Below are 27,191 nucleotides of genomic sequence, written 5' to 3' on the forward strand. Positions count from 1 at the left end.
AGGGGGCACTTTTGACAGTTTGACACTCAACACCGCGGAAGCACAAACCTAACTTGCTTAGATTAACGTCCGAGATTACATTTACAGTTTTGAACTATCACTTAATTTCATGTATTTTTGGTAACTAGGCCCGATACGAAACCTAGAATGTCGGCGTCAAGGGCCTAGCCAACGACCCTGCCCGCGTCTGCAGCGGAGCTGTCTTGTACATGCATAGCCCCTGTCCTCTTGAAGCAGACCGTGACTGCTGATGCGGCTGCTCTGTGTATTTTTGGCAGCAACACGCACGGCATGGCATACGGCCACCTCAGCACGCACTCACACGCACGGCGACGGGCACACCTTCGCACATACGGCTGGCAGCCGGAGAAAGTCGCCCGTTTTTTTTACATTATTCGTTTGCGTGATTGCACATCGCAATGGGGGACGCAAGAGGGACAACGACCCGAAGCGGGCAGCCGAAACGCGATTCCGCATCCGCCCTTCGCGTTCTGTCCTCCTCTGTCACATTTTCGCCCCTTTGACGCGCGTACATACGTATGATGTGCAAGGTTCTGAATTTCCTTCATTTTATGTCTCCTGCCTTGATGAATATTTGTGCGATCATATTAGATTTGGCATTACACATTACAACAGTCAACAAACACCTCCTTCTTCAAGCAATTTTTTCAAGCAAACCACAACAATAACTCCGAGCGCGACGATGGAAATATGCCCAGCAACCATGATCCTCTTTCACTCCTCATCCTCCTCGTAGATTAGTGCCAGTCGTCGAGGCGTGTCGGACGCCCCAGATGCAGATGATCCCACTCGACGATGACCTTGGTTCACACCGTACCATGACTGTTGTAGCAGCGCCGGCGAGACCTGTCGCTGCACAATATATTTTGGGCACCCGACGGAGTACACCGCAGCATCCCACTGCGACGCTATTATGTCGGTGTCGCCGAGTGTGCTGAGCGAAGATGAAGACGCAGAAGACGCGACGGTGTTGATGGAGACCTGCGACATGCGATCCGGCGAGATGTCCCCACCAGTAGTCGCGAATGCACGTTGCTGAAGTTCTTCCGGCATATACTGCAATCCAGCGGCGACGGTAGCGGCTTGCCGAGCCAGACTGCGGGGAACATAAATGCCAGCTTGAACGAGTAACTCAACCGTATCCAGCGCTGTCGCACCGTCCATGTCGGGGAAGGATGAGGCAAGCTTAGGCTGCTTTTGTGACTTCTGCCGTCGTAGGGAAAATTTCTTCAGAACTGACAAAGAGGACGAGGAAGAAGAGCGCCGCGCAACAACGCTGTCGCTATCCGACGTAGTGGCTGAGTCCTCGTCGTCGGTGCTGTCGTCGTCATCGAGATATAATGCGTCGAGAACAAGCATCTTCCGCTTGTGGCACGCGGACAGGAGCGACTCTACTCCACGCTTCTCCGTGATCGGGCACAGCGCCGGATGACCCCCGAATCGCCCGATTGCAATGAGATGGTTAAGTTGACGCTGCGAGCGCACCGCAGTGTTGTCCACGAGTAATGCGACGGCGCGGCCATCGGACAGTCCCAGGAGCTGAATGAATGGATCTCGCGCGCCGGCAGGCAAGATCGGCATACCGGTCGTCCGCGATAGGGTGCATGCCAACACCGGCGTATGGAGTACAGGCGAGGCGGAGTCGCCCGGCGCGCCTGTTGGCCAAAGACGTACGCGAAAAAGGACGGTATTGTGTGTCGGAGGCTTTGGTTGCGACTGAGGGGCCATTGCGGTCCGCCGCTAGCTGTTGCTGCTGCTGGATTCGTGAGAGGCGTGGATCGGAAGAGATCGAGAGAAAAAGCCTGAGAAGGCTGAACAGCGACCGCACAGGCACGCTAACCCCTACGTTCCCCGGCCACCGTCATACTTTTCGCTCCTGAAAACCCAAAAATAGATCCAAACCCTAACGCGAATACGCTAAAACAGTCACGGGTGTCATGTGATCTGTGAGTTGCTGTGATTAAGGCGAGCTTTCAATAGCAGATGCTGGATATATTATCAGTATGAGCGGAGGATAGAACAAAAACGTGATATGGAACTTACTGCCTTTGCGCTCCTGTTCGGTGTAGCCCTGCTTATACAGCTTTTCGAAAGAGATGATCACCGTCAAGCAAGCAACGTGGTGCCTGCGCTCGCGTTAGTATCCAACTAGTATCTTCGCACTGACGTAGAAAGAAATAAAGGGAACCAGACCACTTCAAATCCTCGCCGTTCTCGTCATACTCGTCGCCATAACCGTTGTCCGTGTCGTTCTCGTCATTGTCGTTGACTTCAATGCTCTGCTTCTTCCCTTTAGGGGTTTTCTTGTCTGCAAAACCGTCGTCCTCGTCGTCGTCCTCGCCGGTGTGTTCTTCACCTGAGAGCTCGATGTCCACCACTTCTGTAGGTTCGATCGTGAATTCTGCTGCAGATCCTGTCGTTCTCAATGCTGAGGGTTCTGTGGCTGATTCTGCTAGTATCTCGGTCGCAGATTCCGCTGTAAGCACCTCTGTTGTAGCTTCTATTGCAGCCTCTTGCGCCGATTCTGCAGTCTCCAGTTCTAGCGACTCAGTGTTGGTCTCCGCTGCGGTGTCCGCCCCTATAGCATGGACTGCCTCCACAGGTGGATTCGCCGATGCAGTGCCCTTTCTAGTCTGATTTTGAGGACGTGTGTTTGTGGCTGAATTGCTCGCCTTTCCGCCTTTCTGCAATGCAATCTTCTCGTTGATTTCCGCGCGCCGCATCGCTTTTGATTCGGGGGATAGTTCGCGATACATCTGTCGCTTCTTCGATTTCTTAAGAGCACGCGCTCGGCTCCGTTTTTTGCGTTTCTTGGCCTTCCCATTGCCATCGTCCATTTTACATTTCTTGACATCGTCGACGTAGACAACTTTACCAGAGGCGTTGACGGTCACTTGGCGCTCCACGATCGACGCGAGGTTGTATTGGTACACCGTCGAGTGAGGGTAGCTCGCCAGCAGCGAGCGGATGCCGACCTCGACAATACTAACGGTTTTGTTGAGATTCGTGCCCATTCCGTACACCGTGAGCGGCGCTATGTTGGCCACGTCGGTGCGCGCGAGCTCGATGTTGCCGGTGAAATGGAACATGATGCTTTGCACCGCAGCGTGAAGCTCGGTATTCGTGGTTACGCTCAGTAGAGGCTCCATTGCAATTGCGACGAGAGTGACGAATGGTGGCGGGAACAGCAGGCCGGAATGTGTATAACTGTGTGTGTACACCGCTGCAGCTTACACTTCAATCGATGACGATCTCAGAAAGGGCTTGGACTGCATCAGTGGAAATGAATTTTGGGGGACGCGGGGCTCACAGCCCTAACCCTGGTCGTACCGTATCTTACCAACGCTCGCGACGTGTCTGCGCGAATCAAGCGACCGAGCAAGTGCCCTGCGATCTTACGCACGCTCTGTGCCCCCAGTGAATTAGTAGTTTATGCTGTAGGTATCAGTAGAGACGCGATATGAGACTCTAATAATGGATGCCACAGTCATGACGGATCGAAGAGCGAAGCCGCCAGCGAACACGGACGTCTCGTTTGGCACAGACATACGCGTCGCGCGCGCGTTCACGACCGCACACCGCACTCCAAAGATCACATACTCGCGCCGAGGCAAGGCTTTGCGCGATGTGGCATCGGTAAAGCAGCACAACGAATTCTTGAAGACCGTTATTAAACGTGCACGAAGCGACTACGAAGACGACGATGAATTAGAGCAGTTTGATTACGGAGGAGACGACGACGACGCAGGGGCGCAGGCGGATGTGTCTTCGCCGTCGCCCGGCCAGGAGTTAGTACAGAGACGGCGGGAACGACAACGTGCTAGTAATGCCGAGAAGCTGAGCACGGCAATGAGTGGTGACACAACGCAGAAGAAGTTGCACGATCCGAAACGACGACGAGTTCTCTCAGAACATGTCAACAATTCTACTTTTGACAGTACAGAGATCTCCGTAGCAACAGCGATTCGTCCGGAGACAGTGATACCCGATTCTGACCCTGAGTACGCGGAGCCTGTCGAAGACAACCCTAAGCCGAAGAAGAGAGGCCCACCGGGACGGAGAGTCAGAATCCAAAGCCAGCCGGAGGAGATTCCCCCAGAACGTATACCGACAGTCAGCTCTTTGGACGCGCGGCTTGCGGAGATGAGCATCAGCTCAGATGAACTTGCATCGGGGGGATACGGAGCCACAGCAACGGCGACTGCTGCGCCGCGCAAGAACAGAAACAGAAGTGTCAGCATTGACGTAGTATACGGGCTGACAGTCAAGGGCAGTGGACCACGCGCCGTGTCAACGCCGCAGAGCCATCGCGACGCTGAGAAAGCTGCGGTGGCGATGAGCAAGGAGCTAGAAGAAGAGATAGAGCACGCGTCATCAGCGCCATTGTCGTCGTCGTCGCAGTTCTCAGCGTCGTCTGTCGACTTGTCGCCGCTCACTCAGAGTCGCGAGGGAGCTCGTGCACACGGTTTGCATCAATTTTTTTCTTCCGTTGTAGTGGGCGCATGCGAAGTGTCCAATAGAGCTAACGAGATGACGACAGCAGGACCGAGCAAGTCGATATTTAAAGCTGGCGGACCACGCGTGGCTATGCCGCCGCCGAAGGGGCTGCAACGCAGTGTCCACCGGGGAACGACAACAGCAGAAGGGCTGTCGCGACCCAAGACTGTTGCCTCGACAGTGACAGTGGAAGGAACAAAGCTGGCAAAGCGCGGGAAGATGCAGGTATACCGTGACAGCGAGGAGACCGCAGACGTGCGCGCTGGAGGTGTCGCAGCAGTGAAAGCGGCGAGGGGAGGGAAGCGCACGGCTAAGCGACGCACGCACGTGCGCACTGGAGGATGAGTGTGGCAGACTTAGACTATGATGCGCGTAAGAACGACTGGCTGTGGTTGTGGAATTGTGGCTGCTGCTGTGCTGTGGTGAGTTTGCTGCGGAGCGGAGAAGATAGGAAGTGTCATAGCTACATCGAGAGAGTCCAACGCGGGCGAAGATCAGATCAGGCGCGAGCGCAAGCGATAACCGGAGCCGAAGAGCGCGAGCGGGCCTGACGTCAGGGGGTGCTCAACTAGGCGGGCTAGATAGAGTTTGCTCGGGGGGTGGCTGGTGACGAGATAGGGCAAGGGCTGCGGCGAGGCGGTGCGTTGGCGGTGCGGCGTGGCGAGACCAGCGGCCACGTTGCTGTGCTAGGGAGCTGCGCTGAGGGCCGCAGGGGCTGCCGCCCGATGAGCGCAGCGTAGGCCGGGTATCCCATGGACAGGGACCCCAAAGTGCGCACGCCGCCGTGGCGCAGCTGGGGCTGGCCGTGGCGCGTGAAAGGGGTTGGGGTTCCTCCCGGCGAACTGACGCGCCGCCGCCGTGTCCGCTAAACGGCGCGCCCCTTCGCTCCTCGTCATTCTCTGCCCTTCCGCCCTTCCTCGCCGCCCGCCATCCCTTCTGCACCGTCCGCCAATCCCCAGATACCCCTAATGACCGCCCACGCACACACCCGCCACCGCCGGTCTGCTTCGGGCTCATCAGACGACATCCGCGACCGCCGCTCCTCCTCCTCCTCCCCCGACGAAACCGCCTCCGTCCTAGCCTCTGCCTCTGTCTCCGCCTCCGCTTCCGCCGCGCCCTCGCCCGCATCCTCCGCTGGCTCGGACCCGCTCTCACCTGTTGCCGCGTCTTCCTGCGGCCAACAGATGCCCATCGCCTCGGCCACGACCGACGCCGCGGCGGCCCGCGCCGCAGACGTCATCCGGCGCCAGTTTGACCTTGAGATCCTGCTCAAACATCGCGAGCTCTCGTGTATCGAAGACGAGATCGCCAAGGTCCATGTCATGATGGTCCAGCTGCGCCGCTGTGCAGGCAAGGTTCTTGATGACACCGATGCGCCGGACGACTTTGCCCGCCGCTATGCACGTTACCTGCTGCCCGACCGGCGATACCGACGGCTCAACGAAGACGGCGAGGTCATACCCGAGAGCCACGACGAGGCAGCTGCCGGCAGGTCAGCTAGCGCCACATGTTCCTCCGCGATTTCTCCTTCCTCTTCCTCCGCCTTCACGCCCTCCCCCGTCCCCACACAGACCTCTGGCTCCGCCGCGCGGCCACGCGTTCCTTCGCTCGCTGGACGTATGCACCTTCCACAGTACGCTGAGACCACGGTCGGCGGCAACCCCCTACCTCACGGTTGCATCTACCGCCGACAAGACGGCATCCTAGTGCGCCTGGTGTGCCCCGACTGTTCACGCACAACATTCGGCTCTGCGCAAGGATTCATCAACCACTGCCGCATTTCCCATGCGCGTGAGTTCACTTCACATGATAACGCGGCACAGTCGTGTGGCACAGAGCTCGAAGAGGAGGATCAAGATGACATTGGCCTCGGTGCGCTACGGCACCGCAAGCATATGATGATGTCTGCTGCGGCCGGCCCGAGCCCGTTTACCGATCTAGCGGTGAAGAGCGACTATGCCGCGGCGTCTGGTATCTGGAGCACGCCGTCATTACTTCACCAGCAGAATGCTATCACCGCTGCCGCCCCCGCCGCCGCTGCCGCTTCGACTTCTACAACTCCGCCGGCCCCCAATGCGTCGGCCAGCAACAGCAACGATCATGTTCCGCGGCACGTGCCTGATACCATCTCGCCTCTCTCAGTAACCGGTGCCGGCGATAACACTACTATCGCGGCAACAATCGCGCCGAATGCCGTGCAGCAACTCGATGCCACACATACACAACAACTGCCGCTACTACAACAGTCACTCCTGGCGTCGCCAGCCCCAGTCGCGGTGATACCATCAGCAGCCCCTCCTCCCCCTCCTCCGTCAACAGCTCATCTTTCAAGTCTCCTGAAGCGCAAGCAGATCGACGTCGATCTCGACCACATGGCCGCCGAGTCTCTCAAGCGTGACCCGCGCGGGCATCTCTTCCCCGGCGAGGACTGTGTCTCGGAGGATGAAGACGCCGAGTTAGCGGCGCGGATGCCCTCCGTGGTCAAGTTCAAACGAATGGTAGGTCAGGCGCAAGCGCAGCAGCGCGCGCGGCCGCTGGGTTCTGGTATTCGAATTCTCGCGAACTTCAACTGAGGAAGCTATTTTTTTTCTCAATCTCTCTATTCACCGCCATTTCTTCAAAATTACAAACTTGAAATTACGACTCTCAAAGTCACATGTTAAACCATCATATATCAACGCAGATTTACGGGCTTTATTTGTACCGCTGTCTCATGTAAAATGAATGATGTATGTGTATGTATATGTTAGCTCTTTGTGTGTATGATGATGACGAAAATTGATAAGTGGAGGTTGACGAAGTGGTTGCAAGTTAAGTAGGTTAGTTAAAACACACAATGCCGAGCTGATAAGTAAGGACAGTGATGACGTCCTGGACTCCGCAGATAGCGGAATAACTGCCGTGGTTTGGACTTTTCACTTTCCAATATTTTTGCCACATTACGATGGTCTACAGTCTCGAAAACAAGGTCGTCCTGATCTCCGGCTCGTCCGCCGGCCTCGGGGCCGTACTCGCTGACGCATTCGCGGCCGAGGGCTGCCACATAGTGCTTAACCACTCGTCACCCAGTGCGGTCTCAACGTCGCGCGCACACACGACTCTCGCGGGGTTGCAGACAAAATACCCGACGCAACACTTCGGCTTGATCTGCGCTGACTGCGCCGAGGAAGCTGACAACGTGCGTCTGGTGCGCGAGTCTATTGAGCTCGCCGTGTCATGGGGATTGACGCTGAACGGCGTGATTGCCAACGCGGGGTGGACACGGTTCAGCGATATCGCGGACCTGAACGCGCCGAGGATCGAGGACTTTGATCGGTGTTTCGCGGTGAATGTGAAGAGCCCGTTTGTGCTCCTGCGGGAGGCGAAGCCGGTCATGGAGAAAAATGAGGACGGTGGGTTCTTCATCATGACTAGCTCCGTCGCGGGCGAGAATGCTGCCGGTTCGTCGCTTGCGTATTGTGTGTCCAAGGCAGCGAACCTGCACCTCATGCGCTGTCTCGCGTAAGTTTTCATTGCTTAATGCAGTTACCAACTGTTCGCTAACATCGATAATGCAGACAACACCAGGGACCGAAGATTCGCGTCAACGCTGTTAAGCCTGGCGTGCTGCCCACGGAATGGGGTCTCATGTTCGGTCGTGAAAGACTGAACCAGATTATTTCCGGGACTGTGCTGAAGACAGAGACGACGCTCGAGAACTGTGCACTGGTGTTTGTCATGCTCGCAAAGAACGACAGCATCACTGGTCAGGCGGTGCAGATTGACGGTGGTCAATTCATCTAGAGCACCGTGACATGTTGAATACGCAATGTATTAGACAGATAGATACAAAAGACATTTATATAATACACAGTTACGCGCCCTTGCGGTAGCTGACCTTCTCTACCTTGACCTCGCCGTCGATGTACTGATACACGTAGAGGACGAGCACGGCGCCCTGAACGTCCATGAGGACGAACGATGGCACCGGCTTCTCGCCCTCGGCCCACCACCCACTCGACAGCGCGCCAGTGGCAGAACCGGGGTTGATGAAAAACTTGCCCTCGAGTTCGTATGCCTCAAAGCGGTGGGTACCGCCCCAGATGAAGACGTCGACGTCCATCTGCCGCGCGGCAATGAGCAGCGCGTCCGAGTCGTTAGGCGGGACGATCGTGTGACCGTGCGTGAAGCCAATACGCAAGCTTCCATGTGTAACAACTTTGGAGAGAGGAAGAGAGAGCGAGAGGTCGAATTCACCCTTGACGATCTGTAGGTCGGGTGACACCGAGCGCAGGAAGTCGTACGTCTCGCGGTCAGTAAGGTTGCCGAGACACAGGATCTGCGAGATTTTGCCCGGTGCCAGAAGCTTACGGAACTGCGACCAGGTATGTTAGCGAGTTGTTCAGAGTGGTATTGGGGATGATGCGTCGTCGCGCGTACTTTTGGTGGCAGCTCCTACGATGACAATGTTAGCATTTCCTTTCACGCAGCATGTAATTTGTGGAACAAAGGACCAACGCACCATTGCCCGGTCGGGTATATGAAGGTCGCCAATCGCAAGCACAAGCATGATGGTTGCAAAGGCGGGTGGAGGTTGTGAAGATGGGGTTACCGTGACCGGGACTGGTTGGGGGTGGGTAAAGAGGGCGCGCAAACTGCGCGCGGCCGCGACGCTTATGCTATCTGTCACGTGGCACCGCAGATTTTGCTCTCAGTCGCACGAATTATTCTTTCTTTCCCAATCCCGCTCAGCATCCTCATCCCCCATCTCGTCTTCCACACTCCGCCAGCACGCAATGCCGAACACAATGATGCGTTTGCAACAGGTCTCTTCACAGGTCGCCGCCACCGTGTCGGACGCCGCTACGACCGCCGCAACCAAGCCTGTGTCGCACCCCTCCATGCAGGCTGCCCACCCGCTGACGCTGGTGCCCGGCCCCGTCGAGTTCACTGATGAGGTGCTACAGGCCATGGCCACACCATCGGAGTCGCACGTGTCAACGCAATTTGTGCACGTTTTTGCTGACGCCCTGGCGTTGCTGCGGCAGCTGTTCTTCAACACCAACACCGCCGCGCAGCCGTTCGCCATCGCTGGTGCGGGTACCCTGGGCTGGGACTTTGTCGCCGCGAACCTCATCGAGCCCGGCGAGGACGTTCTCGTTCTGACTACCGGATTCTTCGCCGACTCCCTCGCGGACTGCATTACCGTCTATGGTGGTGTTCCTACTCAGCTGCGCGCACCTCTCGGCGACATCGTTCCCTTTGACGCCATCGAGGCTGCGCTAAAGGAGAAGAAGTACAAGGCTGTCACTATCACCCACGTCGACACCTCGACTGGCGTGCTTTCGGATGTTCCTGCCATTTCTGCCCTTGTCCGGCGCGTGTCCCCGGAGACCCTCGTCATCGTCGATGGCGTGTGCTCCGTCGGCGTCGAGGAGATCCGCTTCGACGACTGGGACCTTGACCTCGTCCTGACCGCTCCGCAGAAGGCTATTGGCGTCCCCGCAGGTCTTTCCATCTTTATCGCATCCGGCCGTGCCCTCGAGGCTGTCAGAACCCGCAAAGCGCCTTGCACCTCGTACTACGCCTCCATCCCCAAGTGGCTCCCTGTCATGCAGGCCTACGAGTCCCGCAAGGCTGCGTACTTCTCGACCCCTCCGGTGCAGAACATCCATGCTCTCCGGGCGTCGCTTGAGCAGATCCTTGCGACCCCGCTCGAGGGCCGCTTTGCCGCCCATGCGCACACCTCCAACCGCATCAAGGCTGCCATTGCCGACATGGGTCTCAAGCAGGTCGCTGTCCGCGAGGGTGCTCGCGCTCACGGCATGACCGCGGTCTACCTGCCCGAGAACATCACTCCCGCGCAATTCTTGCCCCTCGTTGCCGCCAAGAACATCGTCCTCGCTGGCGGTCTGCACAAGGACATCGCGACCAAGTACTTCAGAATTGGTCACATGGGTGTATCCGCCATTGGCGAGGCCCGCGACGACTTTGATCAGGCTCTGGCCGCCATCAAGGACGCTCTTGACGCTCTCAAGGCGTAATCGTTGTACACTCCTCCCCGTCATCCTCCTAGTCATGTCCACATCTACACTTCAGATCAGAATCATACACTGTGGTTTTAGTTTACGGATCTAAAAATGAATGTTCTTTGGTTACTAGGAAGGGCAGTCAAGTTCCGTCTGATTTGTAAGACTTTCGAAGCCCCGTCGGCAGCCGCGTCGCCCGCCGAAGGCGCTTTAAGGTTTCAAGGTCACAGACCCTGATTGCGCCATTTGTGATCGGAGGTGACTTGTGACTTACAGCCCCTGCAGCTCTGTTTTGTTCGACTCGCGATACGGCTGTACCACTTTCCATACACCTCTCCACATTCAACACAACGCACTTCTACGAAGTGTAACGACAAATTGCGCATCAGATACACTTGACTTTCGGCAGATGCGGTCCGTCATTCATGATCCGCCAAGCAACTTTTTTACTACGGAGATCAAGTCACCAAAAACAAAGAACAACTAGCGCTATATCAACACTTCTTCGTCCGCGACATCTTCCCCGCTGTCACTGCTGCTATTTGCTGCCGTCGCTATTGACGCTACTGCCGTTATTCTTGCTGCTTCCATTTTTGGTTGTAGTGGCGATGACGGCGGTGGATAGTTGATGGTCACTGGTTTGTGGGTAGTGGAATTTTGTGGCAGCGACGGGAGATATCTGTGTCGGCAAGTGGTAGGATCGCTCAACAGACCTGCATGCTCGCTGCGGTCTTGGTATACAAGGTCGTGGCATTGTTCACCAATGCATGCGGACTACGAGTTGATGTACAATTCTGTAGTGCATGCTGTCTGTAACAGAACCAACGCGCCACTCTGCTCCAGTGCGCCAGTTGTGTTCCCAGCCCATCTCAATAGCAGCATATACTTGCATGGTGCTGATTTTCAAGAAAGGTATTGTTGTGCATGAGTAAGGATAGTACATATATTGTAGTATCAAGATGGTATTGGACTGACGTGGAGCTGCGCTGCGTCGCTATTCCAGCACACACAAGTAAACTGATGTTAGTGCAATGGCACCAGAATGATAACATTGATTATATGATTGATATACAAGTTAGAATTGCAAATTGTCAGCAATAGGACGGAAAAGTACTGGTAGATACGACGGCCATATGCAGTATGCAATATGCGTCGCGGCTTGGTGTGGGACCGTGCGGTCACGAGCACGCGGTGTGTTGTTAGAGAATACAAACACGTACAGATCAAATATGTGCCTCATGAATGAAGTTAATTGATGCTGAAGAGATATTTCAGAAAGTGATGCGGAATCTTTGCCCGTATCATTGAGTTTCACAGTGGCGTCGCGAGGTGGCGCAATGTGCTCATGATAGCCGCGTCGTGACCTTACAAAATCATACGTGAAACTGAAAGTTTATATAATAACTCATGATAGAGTCTGTATATATTGCAATACGATGATGCGAAGTTGCTTAGCAACGGAGTTATTCCCGACTTCAAGCATGGCAAATTCGCAACGCGAGCCGTCGGCTCCTTGACCGCGATCGCGATTGTCCGATTTTATTCAAGATTTATTGGGGTACTGTATTGATCTTATAATAAGCACGTCAAAGACTCAAAGTATATGAATCAAAAGTTGTCACATTTCACTACTTTCATGAGCATGTGACGTGATTAGTTGTGCTCAGCGTTGTCCAGGATGTTAGAGCTCTTGTGCGCGCAATATCACGCGCCAATATTAAGCAGCTGACGCATGGCTATCATGTAGTGATCAATTTTAGTCATACGCGTGCGGTGTATATTGCGTCGCCCACTACGTGTCATTTTCAAAAAAGATGATAGCAGCCGTTCCAACAACACTCGACAAGAATTACCGCTGTCAGAAAAGTGATAGTCGAACCAGAAATAAAACCGGCTGACAAAGATGCCGTTCATTGCAAGGTTCAAAGGCGCGCTGACGACACTGCAATTGTCACCTGCGAACTTAGACTGGGTCTAAAGTCAGCTCTCGCTCATGTCACATTAACACAGAAAACTGCAGTTCATAGAAAAGCGCATACGCGAATTTCGGAGTAACAAGTACGTAGTCGTGAATTCTGCAGACTCTAAATTGGTGCGACGTACACCAAAATCACGCTTAAGGAGTTCCCAGACCCTGTGGATCTCCTTAGCTTGATCGCCAAATTATGACCAAGCCGCATCAGTCCCAAGTTAGCGGGAGACTCAGCATTTGATAGACATACAGTGAATGCCCTTACCCGATATAATTCATGAGTTGATACTGAACTCTTGTGGTATAGAATTATCAGCGTCCGGTACACTCGTGACAAACTTAGGTGCGCCAACGCAAGCGAAGCGCACACTCTATACAGTTTGACACGCGAGTCTCGTCCAGCAGTCGCAGGTGGACACGACTTTGCGCGATGCCTGCAGTCCTATCCCTGTAATACGCATGAATCAGTGATGCATGATAACGTACCTTACTTGATGTTTTAAGCCTTCAGCATACAATAGCCTGCTCGCGCTGCATCGAGAGCTCTAATGAGGTCAGCCTTTATGATGGCATACTTGTAGTTCGCTTGATATCCCTTGCTCGTCTATTCATCTAACTTTCAAATGCCAATCAACCCCCAATGTGAAATAAAAGATACTCTCAATATTTAGAAACGAAAAGCTCGCGTATGCCACTTCTAGGTTATATGACGTGAACCACATGTAACATTTAGTAGATTCGGTCGTACCGATCAGTTGACAGAAAGTAAGCTTGATTTCTTACTATTGTACAAAGTTATTTATAATAACATATCCATATTGCAGGACGGGAAGGCATATCATACACGCAAGGGCCGTGCACATTTCGAGAAGCAACGAAAAGCCCAAGCAAAGCTGTTCAAGGCGCTGCAATAGAATGCATCGCTTGTGCTATCCCGCTTAAATTACCCGGTCGGTCAATTTGTACGCCGACTAGCCGAAGTCATAAAAGCTAACTAACCCCTGCGTTCAGGGGCATGACCATACAAGACTTGCCCCGTGTTGTGCGGCGGGGGTCGATGCCCGCCCGCACGCTCCTGCTACCAGGTCGCAGGTGTCAAATTCATTACAAACAATAGAGGCTAATCACGGCACAGTATCATCGCGTCTTAAATTGCCAAAAATTAGTCTGATGCTGCTCATGGCGAGTTGTAACATCGACACGTCTTACTGCTTCATGTCGTATTTCATTCTATCTGGCACAGCTCGACGACAGTGAAGAATTTAGAGACTCCAACGCTTACTTGTTCTTCGCGCAGTGATACATATGAACACTGCGCAAGAGGTGGTCTTTACTTTGCCCGCAGCGGCTCTCACGCACGGACAGTCGGACGTGTAGGCAGCGGAAGTAATTTTGATGGGTTTGAAGAATGCGGACTGCGAGGCGAACGAATATGTATGCGTATGTCGAGAAGAGGCACGGACCTTGGCGGAGCACGCCAGGTGGATCGTGCTTCATTAGTAGACAGATTGTCAGAGACGTCGTACCGCTTCGGCTGGGATTAAGAATGATGAACCTGCATGGCATCTATGCTTCGGATGACACGGCTGTAATTATATTAATGTATACTAAGTACTAAATCATAATTCGTACCAAGCAAGACTACTTATAAGTCGCAACCTTCTCGTGATCGTAGTTCTCTTCCTCCAAGCCAATTGCGACATCAGACGATGCTGCCTCGGTGACCTGAGCTTCGCTTACTAGCAAACGATCCTTTCTGCGTTCGCGGATAGTCAGATACTGCATGACTGGCAGCATCACAGTCTGTATAGTACCGGTGATGCACATCCAAGTGTATCCGTTCTTGAAGCGCGGTGACTGATCTGTTGGGAAAGAACCAATGTTGGTGCCAGTCTTGATAAAATTGCCAATACAGTTCATGGATGCAACGACGAAGGCGCGTTGGTCTTGGTCATATTTGGTCATAACGGATGCCCAAGTCATAAGAAGTGCTTGCAGACCGTTGATAGTACCAGAAATGAACCATGCATAAAACTTAGCTTTTTCAGACACGTTCCAAGCAAGCAAAATGTAGTTTCCACTGATGAACATAATACAGCAAAACAAGGCAGGGTAAAAAGGCTCGTTCGTCTTGTCTGTGATCCAAGTCGCTGCGAGTGTTGTGACAACGGACACCGCGTTAACGACAGTCGGGATGTTGTTGATCTGCGCCACAGAAAATCGGCTGCTGTTGGCCTTGAGATAGAGAGACATAGGCGTTGTCAGGCCCTGCTCGTTCTGGTCAAGCAAGATCCAAGCAAGGACAAAAGTGTACCACTTCCAGCCACGTAGCGCGCGCTTGACTGTGGTCCACTTGAACTTCGGAGTGGCGGACTTGACACCTTCACCAGCCATGCGCTTCAGCGACATCTGAATATCTTCCCTGGACAAAAACCAGCAATGGCAGTTACTTGGAATATCTGGAATAGCCACTGCGCCCCAGATTGCAACGGGGAAGGTGATGATAGCGCAGATAATGAACAACCAGCGCCAGCCAGCAAGACCATTGACGCCGTCAAGCTGTGTATAGGCTGCAGTTTGGAGGTAGCCAGAAAACATAGAGCCTAGAGGAGATGATACAGCATATAATCCGAGACGACGCGATATCTCGCTCTTCTTGTACCAAGAGCCAATAATATATATAGACCCGGCGTAGGAAATGCAACCAAAGAAACCAACGCAGAAACGAAACGCATAAAGCTGGCTGAGATTTTTGCTGAAAGCACAAACAAGCGTGAAGGCACCCCAGCCAATCTCGCAAGCAGGCAAAATAATGCTGGCGCGGTAGCGCGTGAGCAACAAGGTTCCAGGAATCATAAACACGCAGTATGGGACCTGATTGATAATAGTGAGGTAGTTAAGATCGTTGCCAACGACTTCAAGATCCTCTTCCATTCCACTAGAGAGCGGATATTAGTAGCGCACTTGGAGAACATACTAGACAAAAATCAACCCTACCTGACGTATGCATTCTTCACGTTGTTGATGTCAAGGTTGAGAGCGAAGGAGGCGAGACATGTATAGGTCAAAATGAGTGTATCCAACTTGAAGAGCAACAACTTCTCCTTCCTTGGCATTCCCGGATCGTACCAGTATAGATTGTGGATCCATTTCTTCGGTGGCGCCTCATGGGGCGTGTACTCCGGCGCATCGCTGGAAGCGACAACCTCAACGATCTTCTCATCAGCCACAGTTTTTTCCTGCGTCATGATGGGCACAAGGTGGCAGCACGGTTCAGACAGTACAAAGCAATAGCAGTAGCAGTAGGAAACCAAGATTGCAGAGAGAGAGTATCGGCGACTTAAGAGGACTCGCAGTCCAAGCAAGATTTACTTCCGCGCTCTCATGACTCCTACAGGGTGCATGAGGCTAGAGATAAGAGTCAGGCGTGACACGACCGATAGCAAGGGGCAGCGGGAAGAATTTCGGGAGACAAGACTTCAGAGACACTTGACAGGCCGGCTCACAGATAGGCCCTTCCGAGAGGACACGGAAAGTCAAAAGCATCCAGCGGCCGGGTTGCAGAGTTCTGCCGGCACAGCTGCGACGGAGTAGCAAATGTATGATGATATCGTATGTAAATTAAGCGCCAGGGTCGCTAAGACGACCAGCCTTCGGAATAAGGGCGATACACGCGACTCGCGAGTCGCGCTCGAGATAGAGAAGTGATGTGCGCCGCGCCGCAACCTTGAGCTAAGCATCTATATGAGGCCAATATTGTGGGTCTTGGACCCATTTGTGCTCTTGGCTGAGTGGCCCAGCTCAGCCGTGACAGAATAATGGCCTGCAGGGCGCCGGAAATGCGTCCTCCGGGCCCCTGTCGCTTGGTGTTGAACAGCGCAGCAACCGCTGAGCGAGGAAATGGTGGCCAAGAAACGGGAAACAAGGACGAAGCAGTCGAGACTCGAGAGCGGGAGACCAGCACGAGCCTGCTGGCCCACCCTCCATCGGCAGCCACCTCAATGAAACGTGCGACTGCGACGGCGCCGTGTGGTGGCCTAAGCATCTGGTGGCGATTGTCATTCTAGACAAACATGATTTCATGGCACAGCTCAGGCCTGCACGACGTACTACGGCTCGGGGCATAGACCACCCGCGACGGCGCGTGCGACGTTCACTACTCCGTCTGTTCTACGCAGCGTCCATATAAGAACTTCCCTCGATGGCGGCTCGATGGCGGACAGTCAGCGCGGCAGGGGGCCGCGTGGTAGGCGCGGCGGGAAGCGAGAGTCGCGGGCCGAGGTACTGCATGAGTCCGGGCGCCTAATGTATTATCCGAAGAGTTCATTACCCAGACTCGATCACATGAGCGTGCAAGACATCACGCACACAGCGCGCTGGTAATTGTGTCACGTGTGCTGCCAAGTACAGAGGAGCTTGTGCGCATGCGCGCAGTTCGCAATTGCACGTTCGCTCTGTCCCCAGCCGCTCGTCTGCCTCGCTTCCCCGTTCCTGCCCCTCCGCAACCCGCCCCACCCCACTTTCCGCCTCCCGGGCGCCACCCCGCGGCCGCTCCTCTGTTCATGGTCGCCAGCCAACAAGACATGTTGCCTCTTCCCGTTCCTAGCGGCAGCCTTCCGCTAGCGCACAGCCCATTAGCGCACTCCACACCTATGCTCCCCCACATCTCGTCGCTTATCTCTCCTCCCGACGACACCTTCCACACCAGCACGCAGCACCAGCATCTCCATGCGACCACGACTCGCGACTACAACTATCCTGCATCCGCCCATTCCCCGCACTCATTACCACTGCCGTCGTCGGGTCCGCCACTCCAGCAGGCACCGCCGCCGCATCAACTACCATCGCCCCACCAGCTACCGTCGCCGCTCTCACAAGCAGTGCACCCGCCACCCGCGCAGCCTTATGCTTCCACGGTCGAGCAGCAGGATTCAAATACTGCCACGCCTTTGTCTGCGTCCATTCGCTCGACGAAACGCGAGCACCCCGACTCAGCGTGCGGACCAGCGACTGCACCTTCGTCTGCGCCTTCGACCGTCTCGGCCGTGCCGGCATCCCCAGCATCCCCAACGTCACCACGCGGTCGGCCGTCTAAATCCCGGAGGGCAACTGCAGAGCGCCAGCGTGTCAGTCGTGCCTGCGATCTCTGCAAGAAGAAGAAGACTCGTTGTACCGGTAACCTTCCATGCGCTCGTTGCGTACAACTCTCGCTCAAATGCGAATTCACAGCAGAGTACCACCGTGGACGGCCACCGTCTCCGGAGTCCAGCGGTCTTGAGCAATACATATCCCAGCCGACGAATGATTCAACCTCGACGTCGCCCGCGGTTCATAATTCTGTCGGCAGTGCACCGACCCCGCAGATATGCGCACCTAGCCCTCATGTCCCTAACACTCACGCAATTGTGATCGAGCCGGCCATGGCAGCAACAACGGCGCAAATGTTGCCATCGCTAAGCATGACATCACCAGCTTACGCTTCTTTCTACGACGAGCCCGAGTACGTCCGAAATCTCCGCAACAAGCTCTCTGCGGAAGCGGAGCAAGCTGCCCAGCGCCATAGTGCCGAGATTGCGCAGCTGGATCCTCAGGGGCAGTACGTTGGGTCATCTTCTGGAATCTCATTTCTCACCCGCGTGCAGCGACGACTTCAAGAGGTCAACATATCAAATCACAACAGCTCTTCCATTTTAACTTTCGGTGACCCGCCAATGCCGGGCAATAACAACAATAATGGGATAATTCTGCCGTCCAAAGCAGACGCCAAGGAGTTTTTGGACTTCTATTTTGCTTACGCTATGCCAACATTTCGTTTTTTGCACCAGCCAACTGTGGAATCCTGGCTAGATGAGTTCTACCGCACTTTTGATAGCATTCATGTCAAAGAAGGTGCTCACGAACGAAACGCGATTATCATTCTTCTTTTAGCTCAGGCGAAAAAGTTTCCTTCTTTCGGCAGTGACGGCGACGATAACTATGAGGACAACAGTGCTATTTTCTTTCACGCTGCGGAGCGCCAACTTCGTCTTGAAACTGGTCGTCCTCGTCTCATAAGTGTGCAGGCTCGTCTTTGTCAGTGCTTTTATCTTCTCTGTTGCTCGCGGATTAATCACTGCCGCAGTTTGTTTGGCACAATCGCACATCTGATCCAAGCTCTCGGCATGCATCGTCGCCAGAAGCATCTTTGCGCGCCATCCAATACAGACTACATTGAGCAGGAATGCCGTAAACGGACATTCTGGGTCGCTTATGATCTGGACAAGTATTTAAGCATGATGCTGGGCCGCCCAAGCATATTCCATGACAGCGACATTGACCAGGATTACCCCTCGCTTGTGAACGACGAGGATCTGTTCTCAAATCGCATCCGCCGGATCGATTATCGTCCACAAGACTGTGTTATGGTTGCACCAATTCTGCACGCGCAGCTTCTGCGCACTCTTGGCAGTGTTTTGTGCGACCTCTACAGCATCAACAGGGTCAGCAAGGCGCAGCGTATAATGCTATGCAAGCAGTACACTGCCACTGTGAAATCATGGCGCGCAAGTTTACCGGCTTTTCTCGACCCTACACGCGTTAATCCGACAATGCTTGCACCGTTGCTACGGCGGCAGAGTCACGCGTTGTCGCTCAGCTATGCTCATGGGTTAATACTTATCAATCGACAGTTTCTCTTGAGCAGTTTTGCCTCACTGACACCCGGACGTTATGGAGAACCACCAGACCCCGCAGACAAGGACCAGGAGGATGGCATTCAGGAGTGCATTACGGCGGCGCTTCTCGCTGTTGAGACGGTTGACCAGATGAGCGATAAGCGACAAATTTTCTCCGCGCTCTGGATGACTCAGTATGTCGCATTTTGCGCTGTCGTTGCGCTGTATGTCTACACTATTCGCAGTAGGTCCGCACAACGAGCGGGTTGGGAATCATTGTTTGACGCTGCACAGCGGTGCCAGAAGCAAATCACAAATGCCTCCAGAGCAGACTCGCTCGCACAGCGGTATGCCGTCATTCTTGACGAACTCCGCTCGGACGCAGTGCGCGACCGCTCTCTGGACTTGCGGAACCAGGCTGACCGTCTCGGAGATCTAAGCACAGTCGCAACTGACATCTACCGGTCCAACCAGCTACAGCAACAACAGCAACAAGCGAATGGCTTATCTCCGCTTGCCATCACGCATGACAGCCCGTTGCTGCAGCTTCCGTCGCAGACCCGACCATTAGATTTGGGACTGTCGCCCACATTGCACGCCCAAACGGCAGATGTCGCTTATTCTTCGCATCTATTACACGACTTGACAAGCTGGGAAAGTTTCGACACGATGGTTTTGGATTTTATCGGAAATGTTCCATTTGGCCTTACGTAAATATTTGATGTTAATGTACTTAGACGAATTAGTATGATGGTGTATAATAAAAGATAAATCTGTATTGCCAAATAGCCTTTGTATTTGTATAATCATTACGATATCATGATAACGAATTCTGAGTGCGCTCTCATACCACATATGTGTCAACAGGCAGGTGGAGTCGCGATAGTGTGCAGCCCTTCGCCGTCTGAGCGTCAGGAAGTAGGGGTAGAAACTATGAATGACAACTAATGTGGCGAGCATGCAGCTTCCGAGTTGGATGCGAGCGATGGGAGCGGCACAGGTAGTGGACAAAAGTACATGCGGGTGCTCTGCTCACGTTCAGAGCAGTGTAGCTTTGCAGCTTTCCGTAAATAATTGGCTCCTGAACTGTATTGGTCATGACTGCAAGGCAACGTCCACGATAGTCTTGTGCAATAATTGAGCGAATTATGTGTCGCCTTGGACGAACTTGAGTCACAAAGAGGGCGACTTCGATCATATTAGCCAACATCCAACGGTATCTTGCAGCTCTCGCGTATGAACGAGTTGTTGCTGATGCATTGAATTGGTAACAAGAACAAGGAGGAATTGCAAGATGCTACAATTATTCTCGTACCATCATTAACACGGCGAGAGAACGACACACGTGCGCAGAACTCGAACAAGAACAGCGAGTAAATGATGCAGTGTCATAACTTACTCTATTAATGGCACGTTGGTGGTTCAGATATGTCAGTTCTCCCAGGTTTGAGCTGCTGAGATGCGGTACTACTGTTGGATCGCACAAAGCGAGTCGCAGCCCGCCTGTGGAGGGAGAGGGGGGACCAAATAAGGAATGAAGTCAGCGAAGTCATGTTTGTTCTGTGTTGACTACTAATCTGACTTCTGCTGCATTCTCTACAATCACAGAGGCAACTGAGGCAATAATTTATAGTGAGAGTCAGGATAGTACAGAGATCTAGGATAGCCGAGACGGTGCAGTTCGATCGCACTAGGCAAGGGAATTTGTCTATTTACAAACGTCTTACTTTGCGCTGCGCCATGCCTCGCAGTTCCCTATCCTATCTGCAACAAATCTTCTCCGCCACGTAAATAGTGTCACTCGATGACTAAAATGTTGAAGGCAAACAGTTTCGCGCGCAAATTATCATATTATACAACGGTTCAAATTTGCATATTCAATATAGCAACATGAGAGAATTGCAACTAAACCTACCATCCGCAGATATACACGAAAGTCTCGAGAGTATGAGAGCCCGTCACTCGCAATAGTTATCCAATTCTCGATCTCCCAATTTGTTACTGCTGATACCAGCATATCCAAAATAAATTTCCATGAAATGGTCGGTGTAACTGCGAAATGGTTCATCTGGTGACTGTGCAATTCAATAGCATTGCTTTGACACATAGACCCAATGCATATTCATTGTACGGTTATCGACAACGTCAACCTTTGTCTGCAGGTGGCCATATGCTGTCGGCGACGGTGCATGAAATTTATAGCGCCAGACCAACCAAGTAAAAATGGCCGTCAAGATCCAGAGAAAGCATAGATATACCAGTTGCGCGAGGATCATAACTAGTCCATAGTAAGAGTCTAAATAGATTCCAAGACCGTACATCCAATGTAGCACAGGTTTGTACAGCATGAGAACGAACTTCAGAAGCAATCGTATATTCGCTATTAGAGAATTATAAGTCAGATTACTACCTTTGTCAGACGTCATCTCTCGCCACAACTTCTCATCAAGTGAGCACAGCACATGCAGTTCAGCAAAGTGCAAGCCAAGTCTGAGAGGAAGCTGGAATAGGACTGATATGAGAATAGCATAGAACGCGTCGACTTGGTTTAATTTATCCAAAGAGTCTGAAAATGTAGTCAAGCCTGAGTTGTCGAAACTGAATGAATATGTGAGTATGGAATGATTTTCAACCGCATCTTGTGCCGGAGTACTCGGCAAAATATTCTGGTCGATGGCGTTCGCGTCACAGATCATAACTAGTGCCATAGAACCTGCAAGTAAGATTCATAGTACTGCAATGACTCCATAACACGACCGATCAGCTTGTCTGTGAGAATGATACATATTTTCCTCAACTTGCGACGGCTTCTTGTACTTTGATTCCATCCTTGTGCCTACAGGAACAATGTACTTTCCGGGTTCACGAACCATAGTGTCAGTATCCAGCTGTGCGACATAGGCAATCATTAATGGATTCACATTCTATGTTTTGATTTCTGTAGCTACCAAGGTCCAGGTACTGATCAGTGCTTGAATGAACAGCGACACAGTCAGTATATATGCTCCCACTGGACTCAGTAGTTGTGTAGACGTAGATACTTCCTACGTGAACGAAGCAAGAACAAATGCTGACGACTTGTAAGCTGTAGCGTGGGGCAGAGAAGATATGACGTTCACAATAATGTTGTTCAGATCCAGCATCGACGAGTGCTGAATACAGCGGAGATTCGAACAGAATTCCAGCATGTTTAACATCAGCAGTGACCTTCTGATAGACGTAAAATGAATAAAACCAAGGTTCCTCGCTGCACATGTAAACGAAACACACATTCATATCAAGTTAGAGTAACCCGAAAGAATCAGAGGCAGTCAATCTTGAGAACTAGTACTGAACAGCGGTCCATGGTTTGATTAGACAGGTGCCTGTAGACGCTGTTATACGCGCCCTGGGCTCGGGTCAGCAGTGCATGTTGTACGCAATAGCTGTAATTCGGTGCGCTACTGCCGCAGTGGACAGGACTTGCACCGACACCACACTGAACGTACTATTTAGTGACTGCTTTCGATTTCGTCTCTCCTCCGACTTCCTCGCACTATCTCAGGTCGATCTATCAACAGCTATTAGAGAGTCGGGAGAACTAAACTACGATTACTGGAAGACTTCATGATTTGTAGAGTTGTGCTGCGAGCCTGCGACAGTAATTATTGCAAGTTTGCGTCGGTAATGGATGCTAAATGAGTACTAGGCGTCCGAAAACGAACTGTACGAGTTGCACATCTCCAGAAATTTTCACAGAGAGTTAGCTAAATTGCCGATAGTTAGGGACTTAAGGCGGCCAAGGATTTAGCTAATTAATCCATTACTAACAAATTGCGGTTGGCCAAGAGTGCATTCAAAAAAAATAGGTTTGATTAGCTACTGCAGGCAAGCCGCGCTGGGTCGCGAGCCCAGTTAGTTGAGTTTAGTGAACTAAATAAGTGAGCGGATGTCAGCTAGCGCTGTTAAGTAGTAGTAGTGATAATGTAGTCAAGTAAGCGAAGAATTATAAGAAGCGAATTTGGTTGACTAATCAGTGACTCATAGCTGATAAGGCACCGTTTGGGACTTCAAAGACGTGAATATTTAGACTGGTGAGAGTTAACACGGAAATTTCAGCCGAGTCTGCTTGATACATATGACAGCTGTTTGGAATGGATCGATAAGAGATCGGCAGTTATGAACTTTTACGCCTATGGTAGTATAGCTATATATAGGAGTTGCAGGCTTACCGCAGCTGCAGCAGTGAGCCTACGTAAGCTAGCCAGCGACAGTGCGTAATGCCAGCTAACGAACTTAGTTGCTCCGACTTAAAAAGCCCTTGCCCGCAGCGCATACCCCTGACAGGGTCCCTTCGCGGTCGGACCGCCCGATGGTCAGCATTCCCAGCTCGCCATGTTTTATTCGCACGTAGTACACGACTGGCTCATGGTCCGGTCCTGACCGAGTACTTTGTACCGACTTCACCTTGTCACAGTTTGAAGTGTATATATGCTAGTTTAACCGATGATCTGCCCATTAGCGCAATGGCCTGCAATTTGCTGCTTCTGCACCCATATCAGCAGGAATATCTTCTACCGGCAATATACAGTGAGTGAATCATTTATCAAAATAGCTAAGTAGACAGTATTTTTAACACCATCGCGCTCATCTGTAACTACAGTTCATCTGTATCTTGTTTATTATTAACATTTTGAAATTATCCCTGGATGCCTCATGATTCCCTCGATGTCATCAAATGCTGGGTGTGCCCAGCACATTCTTCTCGTAGATCTTCAAAAGCTTGAAAATGATCATAGGAAGCTGGTAGTGTACCATAAAGTATATATCGCGAAATACAGCCCACAATAGTGAAGTACGAGCTGGTATATGGTGAGAACATATTTGGCACATACTTCAAGCTTCCAATACTTGTAAGCAGGATCGTAGTCCCATGTCGGTCGATATAGCCTGCCATAGTTCTCTTATCTCGATAGCAGAGTATGTGCTATTCTGCTAGGTGCAAACCAGTGATAAGAAGCCATTGACCAACCAAGACAGTCCAGATTGTTGACAACCGTCAAGCTGATCTATCGAAGATATAACGTCCGATTTGTCTTAGTGAAAATGAAACTTATACGTAAGAATTCCACGATCGTCGATTTTTCTTCTGAAGGAGCACATGCCAAATTACTCCAACCAATTGACGCGAAATTGCATACACCTAACAAAGTGGCAACTAATATGATATGAAAAAGTAACACAATGACAGTCTATGAAACGTTCACTTAGTTTGTTTGTAAGAGTGAAGTAGACCGCACTGGTGCTGGTGAAGGCGTTGAGGCTGACACAGTTCTTTCTTTTGAGTATTCACTCACTGGAACCACACATTTGTCGTCGTCGTGAATCCAAGATATTTTGCTATCAAGTAGTACAGTGCGAGTAATCATAATCAGATTTGCACTTCACGTCTTGACATCTGAAGTGTGCAAATATGAAGTGCTAATCAAGTGGCTCAACTCTAATTAACTGAAACTGTGCGCGATTTCTTGCTTCCATATACCAAGCTGGCAGCTTTCAACTTTCACGCGGCTGAAACAAAATACAGACATGATTCAAATAAATCAGAAAGGTAGTCTATTTATATCTATTCCTGCTGCTATGATTCAGATGTTAAATGGCTGGACTCAGCTTTAACACTACTTCATATATGCAGATGAGCTAGCTCATCCATGACGGATGACGCCGGGTAACGCCCAGTTTATCCTATGTTGCAAGTTGGTAATTCAGCTCCTGACCATCGCTCTTCATGCTTTCGCGAGGCATGCCTATATACTAAGGTCGTAAGACTATTGGGACGACGTTTATCGTGACAGTGTGTTACATACGAATTGAACGGTCAAGAATCGATGTTGCACTTATTGTGATATGGACTCAACTCTAGACGAGACAGGTCCGCTTCGCTTGGATCCGCAGGCATGTCTTCCTCCCGAAATATTCAGCGCTGTGTTGCAGTATCTGCCATTTCTTACTGTAGTGCAGCTACAGCGTGTGAGTCGGGCATGGTATGATGCAATTCGGTATTCATCAGCATTGTTCCGCATTCTGGATTTCTCTGAGGTACCTACGACGGTAACAATTAGAATCATTGCAGAGTGCGTTGCGCGGTCGAGGTCGTCATTGGCGGAGATATCGCTGGGCGAATTAGATGCTGAGACCGAGACTCAAGCTGAGGAGTTCATTCTTGAGCAAGGCAAAGATCTGCACATGCTAACTTCACTTCATTTGGCGACGAAGAGCGTGCGAATATTCAGCTGTCCTACGGGAATTCTGAACAGCATGCCACTGTTGTCGCGTTTGCACAGTTTGACAATACACGTGACTGATTCACCGCTATTCATGACAACTGTATTACAATATCCACTGGTCACACTGCGAAAGCTCCACTTTTATGCCGATTGGTTTGAGCTCTTTCGAGAGACCGTGTACTACGAGATCCCTGCTCAAAATCGGAACACGCTGCCAAACATCGAGACTCTGCACATTGGTTCTTTGATTCCGAAAGAGAAGTATCTGTATAAATACCTCACTTCTCCCTTGTATTCGTCGAATAAGTGGATTTTGATGTGGATGAATGGACTACAGCGGCTATTGAATGTCATGCCGGGTATCAAAACATTCAGATTAGTGCGAATAGACGCGTTTGCCATTGGAGTCGGCGGTTTTCATAACAGAGCGGAGCTGGACTTTACGCATCATGCAGAGCTCGAGACTGTTGACGTATGGTACTCAATGGTGCCGCAGATACTACTTCTTGCTACCGCACAGAAGCTTACGTCAGTGAACTTCGTCTGCTCGACTGAGCTGCCGCGGTTTGTGTTACCATTGCCTACGGGTTATTTAACAGATACCGTTGACGATGCCATTAATACTAGACCGCATCTGCGAACACTTAGGCTCTCTGATGTGGCATATCCATATCTGGGAAACTTTGCGCTACTCAAGATCTTATCGATTACAGCTAGTATATTTTTGGAAGAATTGGATCTATCATCTGTGTGTTATCACAATCGACGCATTGACTTTACGAGGGAAGTGACGGCTTCAACTATAGCGATATGTAACGGGATAGCATCTGAGGAAATCGTGGCTAGTGGATTGGCGAACAATGTTCCCCACTATCGGTCGACTCTAGCAGATTGTATTGTGACACATTGTCCCGGTCTTAGAAAGCTGGTTTTGGGAAACACAATTTCAGATGAGTCTCTCGAAGTATTTGCGGGTCTGCAGAATTTAGAGACCGTCGAGATCGCATGTGCCCCCAATGTGACGCGTTTTGGAATATTTAATTTGCTTCGAGTACCGTTTGACAGGTACATGACTACATATACTGAAAACTTCGTGCCAACAGTGGTTATAGTTGCTCAAGTGTCCATAATCTCGACTCCGATCAAGACTCTTATTATCCGCGACTGTGAGAATATTTATTCCGATATGCTGGAGCCTGTGACATCGAAGTTTAACATTAAGATAACTGTCGAGACCACCACATCATTCAAGATGAATGGCATATTCAAGGATATGGATTTGCTTACACATTACCGCTGGCAAACTCATGGCTACGATCGCATAACATATTTACCGGAAATGAGGACGCGACCGGTGAGCACGGATAGATGGCCCAGCAATGACCATTGGATTTGAATGGCGAAAGAGGATCTGGCAAGGCTTGCTTATTGTGCTTTCTTAATTCATGGGTTTTTGCGAATGATATGTGGCGTGCATAGGAGTTTATAGATTAATTGATAGGATGTGGACCTTCGGCTTATCGGATGAGGATTGATCCGCTCAGGGCTAGCGCCATTGCTACGTTGGGTTGTGCATTCTCGCCCGTTTTATTGTTGCCATGTTGAGCCAACTACTGCAACAGAGAATCCCAAGCAAAATAACTGCAGCAAAACAGGAGAATCTCTTGATTATGCTCTGCGTTTGGAGATCTAGCGGGCGATCGGATAATCTTGATGGTAAGAAAGGCCGGAAATAGGTGGTGCGGCCCGAAGGGTAGTGGGGCTGGAGACAATC

General features: G+C 51.6%; 11 protein-coding genes across 11 annotated transcripts; 6 read left to right on the forward strand and 5 right to left on the reverse strand.

Moving 5' to 3' along the window:
* Positions 1-960: 960 nt before the first annotated feature.
* On the reverse strand, positions 961-1,722 carry V1518DRAFT_366556 (uncharacterized protein; the record flags this gene model as incomplete). Its single annotated transcript, XM_066901232.1, has 1 exon — positions 961-1,722. A coding segment is annotated over one exon (762 nt), but the record flags the coding sequence as incomplete, so codon positions are not given.
* A 259-nt stretch (positions 1,723-1,981) lies between these two features.
* Positions 1,982-3,170, reverse strand: V1518DRAFT_428501 (uncharacterized protein; the record flags this gene model as incomplete). The annotated part of the gene is made up of 3 exons (XM_066906093.1): positions 1,982-2,007; positions 2,065-2,147; positions 2,185-3,170. The coding sequence occupies 3 exons, from the start codon at positions 3,168-3,170 to the stop codon at positions 1,982-1,984; spliced, it is 1,095 nt and encodes a 364-aa protein (XP_066758513.1).
* A 227-nt stretch (positions 3,171-3,397) lies between these two features.
* V1518DRAFT_419709 (uncharacterized protein) lies at positions 3,398-5,165 on the forward strand. The gene has a single exon (XM_066904831.1). It carries the CDS (start codon positions 3,496-3,498, stop codon positions 4,861-4,863), a length of 1,368 nt encoding a protein of 455 aa, XP_066758514.1. The 5' UTR covers positions 3,398-3,495; the 3' UTR covers positions 4,864-5,165.
* Positions 5,166-5,728: 563 nt separating this feature from the next.
* On the forward strand, positions 5,729-7,363 carry V1518DRAFT_419711 (uncharacterized protein). Its single transcript, XM_066904832.1, has one exon. It carries the CDS (start codon positions 5,841-5,843, stop codon positions 7,089-7,091), a length of 1,251 nt encoding a protein of 416 aa, XP_066758515.1. The 5' UTR covers positions 5,729-5,840; the 3' UTR covers positions 7,092-7,363.
* A 5-nt stretch (positions 7,364-7,368) lies between these two features.
* V1518DRAFT_419712 (uncharacterized protein) lies at positions 7,369-8,370 on the forward strand. The gene is made up of 2 exons (XM_066904833.1): positions 7,369-8,019; positions 8,076-8,370. Exons 1-2 carry the CDS (start codon positions 7,463-7,465, stop codon positions 8,299-8,301), a joined length of 783 nt encoding a protein of 260 aa, XP_066758516.1. The 5' UTR covers positions 7,369-7,462; the 3' UTR covers positions 8,302-8,370.
* Positions 8,312-9,128, reverse strand: V1518DRAFT_419714 (Metallo-dependent phosphatase-like protein). The gene is made up of 3 exons (XM_066904834.1): positions 9,020-9,128; positions 8,938-8,952; positions 8,312-8,872 (listed from the first exon to the last, which is right to left on the reverse strand). Exons 1-3 carry the CDS (start codon positions 9,065-9,067, stop codon positions 8,372-8,374), a joined length of 564 nt encoding a protein of 187 aa, XP_066758517.1. The 5' UTR covers positions 9,068-9,128; the 3' UTR covers positions 8,312-8,371.
* Positions 9,129-9,246: 118 nt separating this feature from the next.
* On the forward strand, positions 9,247-10,690 carry V1518DRAFT_419716 (pyridoxal phosphate-dependent transferase). Its single transcript, XM_066904835.1, has one exon. It carries the CDS (start codon positions 9,294-9,296, stop codon positions 10,539-10,541), a length of 1,248 nt encoding a protein of 415 aa, XP_066758518.1. The 5' UTR covers positions 9,247-9,293; the 3' UTR covers positions 10,542-10,690.
* Positions 10,691-13,924: 3,234 nt separating this feature from the next.
* V1518DRAFT_336357 (major facilitator superfamily domain-containing protein) lies at positions 13,925-15,940 on the reverse strand. The gene is made up of 3 exons (XM_066901181.1): positions 15,496-15,940; positions 14,131-15,436; positions 13,925-14,084 (listed from the first exon to the last, which is right to left on the reverse strand). The coding sequence occupies exons 1-2, from the start codon at positions 15,744-15,746 to the stop codon at positions 14,140-14,142; spliced, it is 1,548 nt and encodes a 515-aa protein (XP_066758519.1). The 5' UTR covers positions 15,747-15,940; the 3' UTR covers positions 13,925-14,084; positions 14,131-14,139.
* Positions 15,941-17,150: 1,210 nt separating this feature from the next.
* On the forward strand, positions 17,151-19,865 carry V1518DRAFT_428508 (fungal-specific transcription factor domain-containing protein; the record flags this gene model as incomplete). The annotated part of the gene is made up of 1 exon (XM_066906094.1): positions 17,151-19,865. The coding sequence occupies one exon, from the start codon at positions 17,151-17,153 to the stop codon at positions 19,863-19,865; it is 2,715 nt and encodes a 904-aa protein (XP_066758520.1).
* Positions 19,866-20,871: 1,006 nt separating this feature from the next.
* Positions 20,872-21,522, reverse strand: V1518DRAFT_419728 (uncharacterized protein). The gene has a single exon (XM_066904836.1). The coding sequence runs from the start codon at positions 21,497-21,499 to the stop codon at positions 21,236-21,238; it is 264 nt and encodes an 87-aa protein (XP_066758521.1). The 5' UTR covers positions 21,500-21,522; the 3' UTR covers positions 20,872-21,235.
* A 3,201-nt stretch (positions 21,523-24,723) lies between these two features.
* Positions 24,724-26,928, forward strand: V1518DRAFT_419731 (uncharacterized protein). The gene has a single exon (XM_066904837.1). It carries the CDS (start codon positions 25,038-25,040, stop codon positions 26,811-26,813), a length of 1,776 nt encoding a protein of 591 aa, XP_066758522.1. The 5' UTR covers positions 24,724-25,037; the 3' UTR covers positions 26,814-26,928.
* The last annotated feature ends 263 nt before the right edge of the window (positions 26,929-27,191 follow it).

Source organism: Limtongia smithiae, assembly GCF_038497785.1.
Source record: "Limtongia smithiae strain NRRL Y-17922 unplaced genomic scaffold V1518scaffold_9, whole genome shotgun sequence".
Taxonomy (NCBI): Eukaryota; Fungi; Ascomycota; class Lipomycetes; order Lipomycetales; family Lipomycetaceae; genus Limtongia; species Limtongia smithiae.